Source organism: Rhinolophus sinicus, linkage group LG03 (genome assembly GCF_036562045.2).
Source record: "Rhinolophus sinicus isolate RSC01 linkage group LG03, ASM3656204v1, whole genome shotgun sequence".
Taxonomy (NCBI): Eukaryota; Metazoa; Chordata; class Mammalia; order Chiroptera; family Rhinolophidae; genus Rhinolophus; species Rhinolophus sinicus.
In genome coordinates, this window is record NC_133753.1 from 151,488,708 (window position 1) to 151,502,951 (window position 14,244).

At 42.9% G+C, this 14,244-nt stretch overlaps 1 protein-coding gene across 1 annotated transcript in view; it reads right to left on the bottom strand.

Moving 5' to 3' along the window:
- Nucleotides 1–2: 2 nt before the first annotated feature.
- The window catches only part of ANKDD1B (ankyrin repeat and death domain containing 1B), a 51,694-nt gene continuing 37,452 nt past the window's right edge, over nucleotides 3–14,244 (bottom strand). Inside the window, exons 10-15 of the mRNA XM_074328815.1 lie at nucleotides 12,941–13,039; nucleotides 9,737–9,835; nucleotides 6,010–6,105; nucleotides 4,845–5,046; nucleotides 2,199–2,330; nucleotides 3–1,168 (exon numbers count right to left, since the gene is read on the bottom strand). Coding sequence (XP_074184916.1) covers nucleotides 1,107–1,168; nucleotides 2,199–2,330; nucleotides 4,845–5,046; nucleotides 6,010–6,105; nucleotides 9,737–9,835; nucleotides 12,941–13,039 — 690 coding nt within the window. The 3' untranslated portion in view covers nucleotides 3–1,106. The remainder of the gene's footprint in view (nucleotides 1,169–2,198; nucleotides 2,331–4,844; nucleotides 5,047–6,009; nucleotides 6,106–9,736; nucleotides 9,836–12,940; nucleotides 13,040–14,244) is intronic.

A 14,244-nucleotide genomic window follows, 5' to 3' on the forward strand; every position in this document is an offset into this window, starting at 1 on the left:
ATTTTTGGGGGGGAAAAGGAGTAGCAAGGTCAGTGAAAACTGGTCATATTGAAGAACAGATGGAGACAAGACTTCACTGAATACCTTTGTTAAAAACTTTTGGGAATCATGTGAATATATTACCTGTTTTAAACATTCATAACATTAAGTGGGCCAAAGATGTGGAACTGTAAATTCATGATTGAATAACTGGACTAAAATTGCTCATGATTTTATTTCTGGTCTTACAGACCTAGAGTCAAAATTTGAGGATGGAGAGCATTAAAGTATAATGAATAGGTGCATATAAGCTGATATAAATTGGTACTTGATTACATATTTAACTTTCTCCGATTTCAAAAATACATGTTCATCATGAAAAAAAGAAAATTGTAAAGTACCAAAAAAGTACAAAGAAAATAAAAATCACCTGTAACTAAATCACCAAGAGATAAAAAAATATTGGTATATATACTTCTGGTCCCTTCTAAGTAACATATTACACATAATGTGTTATTTAAAATCAACAGTGACTATAAATTTCCAAAGCCAATTTCTCTTAGAATAGAAATAATAGTTAATGGTTTCAATACTGCAGGCATGAGGTTACGTATTTCACAGGCATTCTCCCTTCATCCTCACCAAAATGTTATGAAGAGGTAGACATTTCTTCCATTTTATAGAAAAGGAAATTGAAGATCTGGGAATTTGAATATTAGAATGTCCAAAGGCTCACCAGCTAATAAGTGGCAAGAAACATGATTCGAAAACATCTACCCTAAAACCCTTGATTTCCCCATATGCCACAATGCTGCTCCCACCATCAGATATTTTTAAAACATAATGTACAAAATCCTCCTAGATTATGCTCTCATACGTTGCATCAAATGACAGAAATGGGAAAGTCACATACAACTTAACCTTAAGCAAAAACAAAAAATTTTTTTGGCTTTTCAGTGGTTGGAAAAGAAGAATACTATTTTTTCATCAGTTACAGGATCCTGTCACCACCATCTTCGAGTTGAAAGGAAAATCAATCCTTGAGGAATTTTATGGCATTAAAGGACTGAATTTAAAAGGACTGAATGCTGAGTGGAAAATCATTTAAATACAATTTCTCTAGACATTTATGAAACTGCACATTTCTTGGGCTTTGAGTCAGTTTCGCTTCTGAATTGACGGATCTTTTCTGGAAAAAACAGCATACATTTATTATTACTAGCTAACATTTATTATTAAGCACTTGCTATGTGCCAGTCACTATTACTTAATCCCACAACAGCCCTTTGATGTAGAGACTTTTCTAGTTAATAAATGAGAACACTGGCACAATGAGTTATGGAACTTGTGAAGACCGCACAGCGTATCAGCGGTCAGCATTGGAGTTCAGATAGAGGCCCAAAGCACATCCCCTCACCACTTCAGAGGACTGCCTTGAGTCTCCCCTGGGAGTTCTTATGGCTATGCTTTCACAGGAACAAATTTAAAGTTGAGGGGACAAGCCCAAAGCTATGAGGATAGTGCCATAGGAGGTAGGCATCATCCATGCACTATTCCTTATACCCACCACTGCTCGAATCTGAATACTGGATCAGTGGTCTGGTTCATGCATTTATGTTCTCAGCTTCAGGTAAAGCTTCATCATGATGATAATGGCAGATGTTTCTCTATTTTGCTTGAATGGTTATTATTACATGCAAGTTATACCACCACCTAATTTACTGATAAGTTTTCAAAGCATCTTCCTGACAATATGATCTTTAGCAGAGTGATTTTTAGCAGTAATCTCAGTGGGCAAAATAATAGCTTATCTGCTCTTTTCTCTCAACCTCGAGATAACATTTTCAAATACACGAAATTACAGCGTTTCCCAACGGGCAAAATGGCATGTGGAGCACGACAATTCTTGGTTGTGGAGAACTGTGCTAGAACCTGACGACATAGTGCAGCGTTCCTGTCCTCCTCCCACCATCTCCCCCCCACACACACGGACACAGAAACAAAATGCCCAGTAGAGGATGACTCTAAGAACCACAGGGCTGAAAAATGGGACCAGTATTGACTGAGTCACTCCCCAAAGGAGAAGCTGTATATTCTGAATGAGCCCCAGCTAAAGCCAAGTTGGGACCGCTGCTGTTGAGGGCAGGGTTATTTCTGTCGACTGTCACCTAACATGTTAAGGGAGCAGGAATTTCTGGTTATGAAGGACTATAACTCACCAGCGAGTTCGGAGAAACCTGCGCGTACCAGCTCCTCATACAGGTGCTTCCCTGGCACGTCCTGCGTCATCAGGGTCCCATGCAGCCAGATGAGCAGAGCCCTGAGGCCGTGTTCACGGAAGCTTCCCTCTCCTGCGTGGCGCACAAAAGGTCACAGGCCAAACACGCATGCTGATGATGCCTCTGGATTATTGTGCTCTCAATGCTAACTGAATTTTCTGTGACTGTGGTTGCAAAATCACTCCTCTTCTGGTGACTGTTAGATAAAAGGCCCCGTGGCTGAAAGCCCTCCAAGCAGTTCCCCTGACAGGTGCTTCTTTAGGGTGACCAGAGTTTGGGTTCACTCCAGCACTTGCCATGCACCTACTGTGCCTGACACAGCCCCAAGGAGCAGACAAAAGATTTTACAGCTTCATCCCTGCCCAGCGGTAAGAGTCTTAGTGAGACATGGAGCTTTTCAAACACAAACTTAAACTGCGTCTTTCACCTGGGGATCTTGTTAAGACGCAGATTCTGATTCTGTCGGCCTGGGGTGAGGATCTCCATGTCTAACCAGCTCCCAGCTGCTGCTGCCCGTTACCCACCGTCTGAGCAGCAGCAGGTGCCATCCTGCCACCCCAGTCACTGACAGAAGTCTGCATCGCCCAAGCCAAGGAACACTGGGCACATTCTCACTGGGTATCTGACCCCTGAGAAGTACTGGGGGAAGCGCTGGAATATGAAGACAGGAGGCCACTGTCACTCCCGGCAGGAGTTCAGTTACAGAGAAGGGCCAGGTTCCTAGCTCCGTCCTGTATGTGGGAGCAGACAGATGCCAGGAGGCGGCCGAGCTCCTGGGAGGAAGCTTGTTGGAGGGGAAGGCGTTTCAGGGAGAGCAAACTGCACGCATAAAGCATGTACTCCTAGGTGAATCCTCCTAATTTTGCCCTTGCCAAACTAATTTTTCTTAAATACCATCATCAACATGTCACTCCTTTGCTCAAAAGCCCACAAACTCCCTGGTGCCCTTACCGTGGTCACAATATAACCGGATTGTGAATGTTACTGTTATCGTGCCAACTGGAGTATAAACTCCATCAAACCTGCACCACGACTTACAGAGCTGCTGTATCCCTCACCTGGCAGAGCTGAACACACTCTAGGCACTCCGTAGCATTGGACCGAAACAGTTTAAAATCCCCCTTATCCTGATAGCAAGTACTCTGAAGGTACAGTGTATTTCCAAATCACTTCTTTAGGCCAAGAGAGATTTCCAGAGGACAACTTTCCTAAACACTTCACACATGTGTAGCTAATTAGCGACAAAGGAGAAATAACAAAGAAATCTCAGAAACTATAGTCAATATTTAATGTTTTCAATGCATTACCTTCCACTTTTTTCACATGAAAATATATCCTTAGAATTAGCAATGAAAAGTGCCACAATTTACTTTATGTGGCATAAGTAACGTGCTCACGGGTGTGGTTCTGTATCTACAATCCCCAGCAATCAATAATGCGAATCAACCCATAAGCATGGGATTCGTTCACATCTCATAATATCCATGTATGGAAAATGCTCTGAATAGAAAGTTGTGCCAAGATAAGTGTTTGCTCCTTTGTTTTTAAAGCTAATTCGTTTAATGCCAAACTTTCTATTATTTCCTAGGTTTTGGTCAATCACAAAAAAGCAAAGCTAAGGACTCCAGCTAATCTGACCTCACTAATTCTGGTAGCTGGAGTCTGGCTAAAATGATTCCATGGCTTGGAATCCTCCAACAGAGAGCCCCAAGTCTGTATCCCTGGCCCTGCTTGGGAGATGTGTGTGGGGACAGAGCCCCAGAAAGTGGTTTACAGGCTGAATGCCTCCTGCCCACATCTCTGGCCATGCTCACCTGACCACTGCTCCTCAATGGCTCTGATCTGGTCATCTGTAAAGTGCCAGCCTCTGCCACTCGTTGGCCTTCAGCTGACGGTAAGCCAGGTTCCAGAGGAGACTGCGAATATGCCGAGTCTCCTGACAGTGATCTTGCTTAAATGTCAGAGGAAAGTTGGTCGTTGGGGCCCTGATGCTCTCACCGTGTTTCTAAATTGAAAGTAATAGCGTTAGATGATGTAGGGGCAGATTCCCAGAGAGCAGTTTCCAAGCTCTCGGCCTCACGTGGAAAGGTGCTGGCTCGGGTAGTAGATGGCCGTCAGCTGTGACTAGCTGGCCATCAGCTGTAACCAGTTAGCCATTAGCCACTAATATAACTGCCAAGGCTGCACTAGCAAGCGCGGATTGCAGCTAGCAAGTGGGGTTAGGAAGCGCAGATGGCGGATTGCGGATCGTGTGGCTCCTGCTTTCTGTGTCTCGCCCAGCCGCTAGTGAGACTGGGGTGCGGGGGAACCCCTCATTGGGGTGTAGCAGATGTTTGCTTTTGTGTCTCGACCAGCCGCCATCGAGAATATAGTGGTGTGATTCCCCTACCTATGGCTCTGTGGGTTTTCCTTTTTGGCCTCACCATATCCTGCGTTATGTGGGGAGCGGGACCAGAGACCCTGCAAGCTTCCCCGCACGACAAATGGCGCAGCGAGCAGGGTCTCCCGCACGACAATGTGTCACCAGGAAGGAATGCTATTCCTAGCGCTGAATGCCTCCTGCCCACATCGTCTGGCCATGCTCACCTGACCACTGCTCCTCAATGGCTCTGATCTGGTCATCTGTAAAGTTCCACAAACGGGCCAGCCTCTGCCACTCGTTGGCCTTCAGCTGACGGTAAGCCAGGTTCCAGAGGAGACTGCGAATATGCCGAGTCTCCTGACAGTGATCTTGCTTAAATGTCAGAGGAAAGTTGGTCGTTGGGGCCCTGATGCTCTCACCGTGTTTCTAAATTGAAAGTAATAGCGTTAGATGATGTAGGGGCAGATTCCCAGAGAGCAGTTTCCAGGCTCTCGGCCTCACGTGGAAAGGTGCTGGCTCGGGTAGTAGATGGCCATCAGCTGTGAGTAGTTGGCCATCAGCTATAACCAGTCAGCCAATTAGCCACTAATGTAACATTTCAGACATTTTCTGCTTACTGTCTTATTTCACACCATACTTTTTTTTCCCCAGATATAATTGGTAAGGTACTAATCAAGACTGTTTTCAATGTTGTCTGTCATTGGCTCTCTTTTTTGTCATTCAAGCTAGACTTGACCATCTGAAATAAAAATCTTGAGTACTCATAGATTCAGAGAACAAACTGATGGTTACCAGATGGGGGTGGGGTTGGGAAGCTGAGTGAGAAAGGTGAGGGGATAAGAAGTACAAATTGGTAGTTACAAAACAGTCACAGGGATATAAAAGTACAGTACGGGGAATATAGTCAATAATATTGTAAAAACTATGTATAGTATCAGAGGGGTGTTAGACATATGGGGGGGTGTCATTTCATAGGTTATGTACATGTCTGACCACTATGCTGTACACCTGAAACTAATATAAAATAATACTGAATATCCATTATAGTTTAAAAAATAGTCAGGGGGATATAAAGTACAGCATAGGGAACATAGTCAATAATATTGTAATAATGATGTACGGTGTCAGATGGGTAATAGGCTTATGGGGGTTACCACTTTGTGAGGCATATAAATATCTAATCACTATGTTGTTTTATATACCTGAAACTAATAAAAAAAATAAACCTTGAGTACTTTGGAATGTGAGGGATTTTACAGTGTTAGATCCCATGCTTCTGACTCAACTTGCTGCTGATATTTACTCACCCTCAAAGAAAAGAGAGGGGACACCTTGGCTAAGGAAATGTCACCCCAGCAAATGCGTCTTTAATGGACTCGTCCTTCTTACCTCTCTCCAGGCGTAGTATCTCTCTGCTTTGATGAGCATATCCACAACAAGGCTGTGGTTGCTCCTGGCAGCCACGGCCAGGGCCGTCCTCCCACGCTGAAAGGGCAAATGAAGTGTCAGGTGATATGGCCTTGCGGTTAGGAGCTCTAGCTTTGGAACAAGGCCTGGGTTCAGATCCTAATCCTCCTGCTTCTTTTGCAGGGTGACCTTGGGCCAGTCCCTTAGCTTTTTCTCCATCTCAATAACTACCCCACGGTGTAGTGGTGAGGGGTAAAGGTGATAATGCATGTAATGCCCTTAGGACAGTACATGGCACCTGGCAATTGTCCAAGAGATGCTAGATATCTATAGTGTCTGGTGTTGTGTCAACAGGGCAAGGGAAAGAGTTTGGGCTTAGGGACCCACAATCAACAGCTGATGTTTTATGCTTACTCTGTCAACGAGAACTGAAACATTTTTCCAGTACCCCCAGGGGTCTCTCTGGCTCATTGCACTGGAAAGTCCTCAACAAATAACATGATCATACATTTTTCTCCTCTGAAGGCTGACTCCAACTGTAGTAGAGGCTTTAGTCAAGGTCCCAGGCTCCCTCCCCTCAATAGCTTTTTCTTTTATAGGAAGAGAACTCCTGGCTTTAGCCAGGCACCTGGCCACCCCGAACATGTCCCAGCCTTCCTTGCACTTAGGTCTGTGACCTAAATTCTGGCCAACAGTATGTAAATGGAAGCAGCACATGCAACTTCTGGGAAGTATCTTTAAAAGGAGGAGGAATGTCATTCTCCTTCCTTTCCTCCTCCTCCTGAGTGAAATGCTGGTGTGATTGCAGGAGCTTGAACAGCTACTTTAGACCAGCAAGTAGAAACCATGTATTGGGGAGGGTGGAGTAATAGGACAGAAAAGGGGTGAATCTTATTAAGAATAATATCAATCATGACAACACTTCTAATTCATACCATGTTTCCCCAAAAATAAGACCTAACCGGAAAATAAGCACTAGCATGATTTTTCAGGATGACGTCCCCTGAACATAAACACTAATGCGTCTTTTGGAGCAAAAATTAATACAGTAGTACAGAATTCAGCTTGCTGGAATCCTAGCTAAAACTTTTTAATTCTATTATATCATATTGCCTTTAACCAAGGTTGAGGAGTTGGAATCTTAACCAAATAGAATGATCAATAAGGGCAGTTCTGGACATAATTTAGGGCATGAGTGGCCTGAGCCCATAGGGTACCTTATACAAATTATGAAACGCACACCTTTGTTAAGAAGGATTATAGCTCAAAGCCAGCTTTGCAAGCAGTGCCTGCTAGATTTTTATCCCCTAAATTTTATGCAGTGCACAATCTATATATCTATACATTTGTTTTCCTGAGCAAAAGATGGTGGTTCTCACTGCTTTGAAAACGACCCATGAAAAATTTGCTCAAGGATCCTGAAGCTAATTAAAACGAATGGTCAGAAATAACCCCAGAAGTTGCGATCTTAGGAACCCATGTTTCTATGCTTAGGGAATCCCAATCATTTTCTCACATGGCTGACTATTTGTGATTCCCACCAACCGAAATGATTTGGCTGTTAGTCCAGGCATTAAGATCCAGGTGAGCCTGAAAATTAGGTCTGAAAGTAACCAGTTTCTAATCAAAAGAGGCAGTAATGAAATTAAGAAGAACTACATTTTGTAGGCATTTAGCACATCTCTAATTGTACGCTGTCTAAAATCTGTCTTGTAAAGCCATTTGAATCACCGTAATTAGCCTATTTGGGGAAGGCAGCCAGAATTTTCAAGACTCATAGAAAACCTTCCCCAGGAGTGTATGTGGAGTGGAAATCCAAATATGTATGCCGCTGAGGGTGCAAGGCTCTCGGGGAGCCTTGTGACGAGGAAAGTTTCTGGGAAAGACAAATATATGCCAAACCTTGGCTCCCTTTTCCTATCCAGACCTTAATTTGGTCTTAGAAAGTTACTTATCTTTGATAAAAATTGTGGAAGCAGATAGAAAAGGTGGTTTTTATTCATTAATTAAATGTGTATTGAGTGCTAACTATGTGCCAGATTCTGAGAGAAAGAGGAAGGAAGAGGTGGGAAATCAGGGAAAATCAAATTGTGAGGTCTAGTGAACTGCGGGCTTTTGTTCTGAAGACCAAGTCAAGTTGTAGCATTGAAAGTGTTTACTGGAATATCCAGTCCACCGCCACCAGGGGGCCCAACAGGGATTCCCGGCCCAATGCTATAGATTCTCTACCCACAAGACTGCCTTGGAGATGTTAAGTATTAATGAAAAAGTACAATGAAGTACAAAAGGAAAGCATAGAAAACACTAATGCTAAATGTTAACGGAAGTTAATGAGCCACAACTGGTGGAATCCCTACTGTCATTAAAATCTCTCAAATCTTGTCTTGAAACCTGGGATTATTCTGTCCACCTCACAGAGGAGATGTGAGGATTGAAATATGATGGCATATGTGTGAGCACCTAACAGGGCTGCCACACACAGCAGTCTCCTGCGTTTACACCTTTCTGTAAAGCTGGAACCCAACAGTCATCCTACAACCCTCCAGTGGCTGAGCCTCCATCACTGCATCAAACGAGTCTATTTAATAGCCAAAAGGTCAAAGCAACCCAAATGCCCAGACAAAAGGATAAACAATGGATATCATTCAACCTTAAAACGGAATGAAATTCTGACACGTGCAACATGCATAAGCCTTGAGGACATTATGCTAAGTGAAACAAGCCACTCACAAAAGGGCAATTACTGTATGATTTCACTTATATGAGGTACCTAGAGACAGAAAGTAGAATGGTGCCAGCCAGGGGCTGGGAGTGTGGAGAAAGAAATGGGTAGTTATTGCTCATGAAAAAGTTCTGGAGATTAGTTGCATAAAAGTATGACTATACTTAACATTATTGAACTGCACACTTAAAATAGTTAAGAGGCTAAATTTTATGCTATGTGTATTTTACAATTTGAAAACTTTTAAAAGTAAAAAACAAGTTTACACATGTGTACGTTTATTCACTGCAGTTCTGTTTATAATTATAAAAGCTTAGGAACAATTTAAATGCCCATTACTTGAGGACTAGCTAAACAACTTCTAGTATGCCCATACCACAGTCTGTTACGCTGCTGTAGAAAAAAGAATGCAGAATCTCTCCAGGTACCGATATGGGATGATCTCTATATTGTTACAAGGTAAAAGCTATTATAAATGCAGAACAATATATAGAGTTATATCACCACTGTGTAAAAAGGACAGAGGAATGAAAGAAGACTATAATATGTCCATGTTTGCTTGTTTATGCATAAAAAAACTCTGGAGAACAGAGAAATGTACAATAATGGATACGTACATATGGCAAGGTTAGTATGGGAACTAGACAAACAGGGAAAGAGTTGAGTGGGAAATTTCTACTGTTAAACCTTTACTAATTATATATTGTTTTTTATTTTTGGACCATGTGAATCTACAATCTTTTCACAAAATTAATAAATAATTTGAATGTTAAAAATACATATTTTATTGTTCAGAGTAAAAATTCTTACCGACCTATCTCAATCAAAATTGGGATGTTTTACTGACTATCAAGACACAAGGTTTCTCCAGTTTATGTCGATTTCACAAAGGCTAAGCTAAAGCTGCTACTCCAGGCTTATAGCCAGCAGGGACTGGGGGAGTGGAGGAACCATCTCAGCCGAACAGAGTGAAATCCATGAAATTACCTTATCAACAACCTTCAGGTCACAGCCTGCCTTTAGCAGAGTCTCCACCATTTCCACATTTCCAAGATCAGCAGCTACATGCAAAGGAGTTTGCTGTCTCTGCCATGAGAAATTTCAAAAATGTAATCTAAACATGTTAAGAAGAAAAAAAAAACTTGCATAGTGAAAAGACAAAGGGGAAACAGAAGTGTCCTATACAGGCATAAGGGAAAATAGGTAAGATGATAAGTTTTTAAGTAGGTACAGGGGACATACATGGCCGTCTTATTTATGACAGTGAAAAACTGAAAGGAAGTTATATGTTTAAAAAGGAGATTCACTAGAGGAATTATGGCATTTCCACATATTGGAACAGAAGGCAACCATGAAAGATAATTTTTGAAAAATGAGTTCACTCTGAGGCACCTAGAGTAGTCAAGTTCACAGAGACAGAAAGTAGGACGGTGGTTGCCAGGGTCTGGGGGAGCAGGGAGTGGGGAGTTATTGTTTAATGAGTACAGAGTTCATTTTGGAAGACAAAAAAATTCTGAAGCTGGATGGATGTGATAGTTGCACAACAACGTGAATGTACTTAATGCCACTGAACTGTACATTTACAAATGGTTAAAAATGTACATTTTTATGTGTATTTAGCCACAATAAAAAGTGGTTTCAAAGATTACTTTTTAAAGTGAAAAAATACTTATTTAACAGTAAAAGCCTTAGAAAACACTATATTTAGCAAGCTCAATTTACATATAAATATACGAGGTATGACAGTTAAGTTCGAGAACTTGTTGCAAGGATGTTGCTAACCTTTTTTGATATCAGAGCGATTATTCATTATGAATTTGTACCAACTGGACAGTTAACCGAGTTTACCATTTAGAAGTGCTGAAAAGGCTGCATGAAAAAGTTAGACGACCTGAACTTTTCGCCAACAATTCATGGCTCTTGCATCACAACAATGCACCAGCTCACAAGGCACTGTCTGTGAGGGAGTTTTTAGCCAGTAAACAAGTAACTGTATTGGAACACCCTCCCTACTTACCTTATCTGGCCCCCAGTGACTTCTTTCTTTATCTGAAGACAAAGGAAATATTGAAAGGAAGACATTTTGATGACATTCAGGACATCAAGGATAATATGACGACAGCTCTGATGGCCATTCCAGAAAAAGAGTTCCAAAACTGCTTTGAAAGGTGGACTACACACTGGCATCGGTGCATAGCTTCCCAAGGGGAGTGCTTCGAAGGTGACCATAGTGATATTCAATAATGAGGTGTGTAGCACTTTTTCTAGGATGAGTTCTCAAACTTAACAGTCAGACCTTTCGCGCATGTGCGCGTACGTGTGTGTAAAAGAAAACACATCAATGATATTAAGAATAATATCTAGATGGATGGATTAGAGGTTATTTTTATTACGTTCTCTATGCTTTTCTCTCTATTTTGTAAATTTCTAACATTATAATGTATAAAGAAGTGCAAGACTTCTAATTTCTTTCTGGAATAATCATTTTCCTATCAAGAGGATGAGAGTGTTTCAAAGAAATATATGAAATCACACAAAAAATCACCATCTTAACCTCCCACCCAAAGTAAAGACCTTTCTAAAGTATTATGACAAAAAGAACACTGGTTATGATCTAGTCCAACCCCTAAACCAGAGAGGAAAGGCAACTTCCCCAAGGTCACACAGCCAAGGCAACAGCATCTAGCCCAATACTCTTCCCACCAGAGCACAAGGCCAACTCATATGAGGTGTTGTCATAATTAACATCAAAAAGCATTTCTTAAAGACCCACTTTTGGGTGGCAATGTGCCCTCAGGGGGCTCATCAAAAGCAGACACACTTAACACTGAGCAACCTGTTAAAGTATACCAACATGGAATACAGAGACACAAGTGTAACACATCAAATGCCAATAAAATCTCATTGTCACAATGTGCTGCTCTAAGTCTAGAAAAGCAGGAAATGCACCAAAATGTTAACAAAAATTCTGTTTCTTTAGGGGGATTACAAACAAATATCATTTTTTAGGTTATTTATGTTTTCTTGTATTTATACATTGGTCTAACAAAAAAGTTGAAACAATAAAGTCTAGTTCTATAACTGGATAGTGGCCTAACATACCCTCCTTCTCTGGAATGGATTTAGCCAATTCTGGTGAAACCAAAATCCCACCTGAGTTCTGCCTGTGTCTGTAGCAAAGAGTCCGCCCATTAGGAAAGGCTGGGGGCATCAACATAGTTGAACGCCTAAGATATTTAATAACAAGAGGGCTTTTTCTTCCTCCTAGCTTTTGGGACAGTAAAAGATGGGGGAAGGAGGAAGGTCCCTGGGGAAAGAAGGGACAGAAGAGGAGATAAGTCTCCAGCTCAGGGCACAGAAGACCTCACAGGAGGAGACTGCAGAGATCTGAGCTGTGCTGTTTCCACAGATGAGAACTGAGGTCCACACAGAGGGTTAGGAAGGCACACCCACACCTGGCTGTCGCCCACCTGGAGGGTACAGCTGAGGCGTCTGTACCCTGTGGCCAGAAAGGCAGGAGGAGTCCAGAGGTCTCATCCGTCCTCAGGACTCTGGAAGGGCTCATCTCCCAAGAGTTTCTCTTTCCATTCCCTCCCAACAGTTGCTGGGAGGGGGCAGCCTTAGCCAGAAAGCAGGCCCTCATTCAGGTGGGGCCCACCCCCATCTGCTTTATTCTTCCACCTCAGCATTTCCATTCCAGACAGTGATGAATTCCTCTTACAAGGCATTTGATTCTGCTCTAGTGGACTGAATTCATGGTGATTTTTTTATTGCAAGATTTTGCCTTTGGGCAAAAAGAAGAAACACTTACTGTCTACAATATAGAAACAAAGCTTCCTTCTTGCTGGGAAGGGCTCCCCTCCCCTTTACAACATTTCCCATTGGGGTAGTGAGTGGCTTTTGATTTTAAAAGCCTCTGGCAATTTACCTCTGAGCTACTGTTTATCAGAAGTGCTGGGCCTGTTAAATGAATGAAGTGACTGAACCCCAGTTGTGTGTATTTGAAAAAGACAAAGTATTTCTATGTAAATGGGAATAGAGGATACAAAGGGGGGAAAAGGATAAAAAGAATGTGCACATTCCTCCCAGGAAATTTGAGAGCGCCTTGAACTTGATCAAAACTACCCCTAAACATACATGTGGTGAAATACAAGAAAAGAGGCTCTCCAGGTTCTGACTTGCTTGGCTTACCTGATTTAAGATGTCAGTATCATGCTGGGCACTTAATAAGCTGTTTACCACTGTGATGTGGTTGTTGATAACAGCTAAATGAAGAGGGGACTCCTTAGGCTGCAGAAAGAAATGAAAATCTCAAATCCAAAACATTCGGGCTTCATCATTCAGATCAAAAAGTGACTCATTTCAGCAGGCATTTCCTAATAATCTGAGTACTGAACTTGCCAAGCACGGTGGCAGGCCCATAGTAAGTGTTCAGCAGTCATTTCCATCTCAAGACTGTGTGGCAAACCTGCTCCCCAGCAATCAGCCTCCCCCCTTCATTCGTTCCAGAACTATGCACCGAGCACCTACTGTGGGCCAGGCTCTGTTCAGGAGGCTAGGGGCTGAGTGGTGAACATGACCCATTCTCAGGAGTCTTCCAAGCTAGTGCAGTAAGCAAATATTAACTGCTTTCTTTAAATCACAAACTAAACACAGAATTACAAATTGTAATAAGTGCTTTGGAGGAAACATAGAGTGTGGGATGAAAGCATATGTGGGCGTCGACAGAGGGCCAACCTTTCTGGAGGTCAACAAAGCTTTCCTGAAGAACAGACAATTGAGCTCAACTATGAAAGATAAGAGAGTATTAAATAAGTTTAACTCCAGGACTTCTCAGCGCCTTCAAAGACCTACAGCACAGTAGGAACAGCCACAGGAAGAAAGAATATTCACATTCACCATTTCCTGAACTGATCTGATCTCAAGCTCTCCCTGCTCACCCAGGGGCACCGGTCTCATGCTCAGCCAGCCCACCTATATACAGAGTCCAGCACGATGTGTTCAGCGAGCCCTTGCAGCCTGTTCCCCTTTCCTCCTTGTTTGCGGCTCAAATGCCTGTCTTCCAGCCGCATCCAACATCCTCAGCCACCTGCACCTCAGGCGTCCTCCCCAGCCCTCCAGGCTGCACTGCCACCTCCGCAATCACACACTTGGCTTCCTGCTGCCTCACTCCCACCCAGCGGCCACTCGCCCCTGGACGCATGAGAGAAAACATGCCCTGGAGAGAGCAGAGAAGGCAGCTGAGAGGGGATTAATTAATTAAATAAACAAATCAATCAATAAAAGGGTGGGGAGAACACAGCTAAGGTGTGAGAGTAAGATCGGGGGCATGCAGTGGGGAGGGAGAAAGGGGGTACACGTGGGAAAGAGCAGGGGCGGAAGAGCCAGTGAGGCTGTTGGAGAACGGCCGCTGAGCTGCAACGCGGGGTGAGTGGCGTGGAGGAACGCAGTGTGTGTGAGGATGGGTGACGAGGCCGGAGCGCTGCTTTGCTCAA